This window comes from Fulmarus glacialis, unplaced genomic scaffold (assembly GCF_000690835.1).
Source record: "Fulmarus glacialis isolate BGI_N327 unplaced genomic scaffold, ASM69083v1 scaffold32176, whole genome shotgun sequence".
NCBI classification, from domain to species: domain Eukaryota; kingdom Metazoa; phylum Chordata; class Aves; order Procellariiformes; family Procellariidae; genus Fulmarus; species Fulmarus glacialis.
The window spans coordinates 1-392 of NW_009216743.1; the positions used below are offsets into that span (position 1 = coordinate 1).

Here is a 392-nt window from a genome sequence, read left to right on the forward strand (position 1 = left end):
GTTAAACCACAAGAGTATGGCTGACTAATTCTTTTACAACCAGCTGGGCATCCCAATATCTGTTGAGCAAACAAAATACAAAACTGTTCCTGTATTTGTTCAGTAGCTGCAGCAGTTGTTTCTTAATTATCAGGTTGTGCCAGTCCCATAACTTACTAACTGTTTTTGCTACCCTTCCTTTGGTCTTGCTTAAAGTTCCCACTGGTTTCTCTCGTCTTTCTTCCTCAGAGAAGAAGCGCTACCGGGAGTCCTATATCAGTGACACACTAGACATGGATCTGGACCCCTGCGATAAGAATTCGCGTGGCAGCGGGAGCAGCGGGGGCAGCCGGAGGGATAAACGTCTCTCACGCCAGTCCACGGGGAGTCACGGCAGGGCCCCCACAGCCGGG

The 392-nt window shown here is 49.7% G+C and overlaps 1 protein-coding gene across 1 annotated transcript in view; it reads left to right on the top strand.

Annotated features, from left to right (window-relative positions):
* Positions 1-228: 228 nt before the first annotated feature.
* The window catches only part of LOC104077979 (FERM domain-containing protein 6-like), a gene marked incomplete at its 5' end in the record, with an annotated part of 4835 nt that continues 4671 nt past the window's right edge, over positions 229-392 (top strand). Inside the window, one exon of the mRNA XM_009579410.1 lies at positions 229-373. Within this exon, the coding sequence (XP_009577705.1) occupies positions 229-373 (145 nt within the window). The remainder of the gene's footprint in view (positions 374-392) is intronic.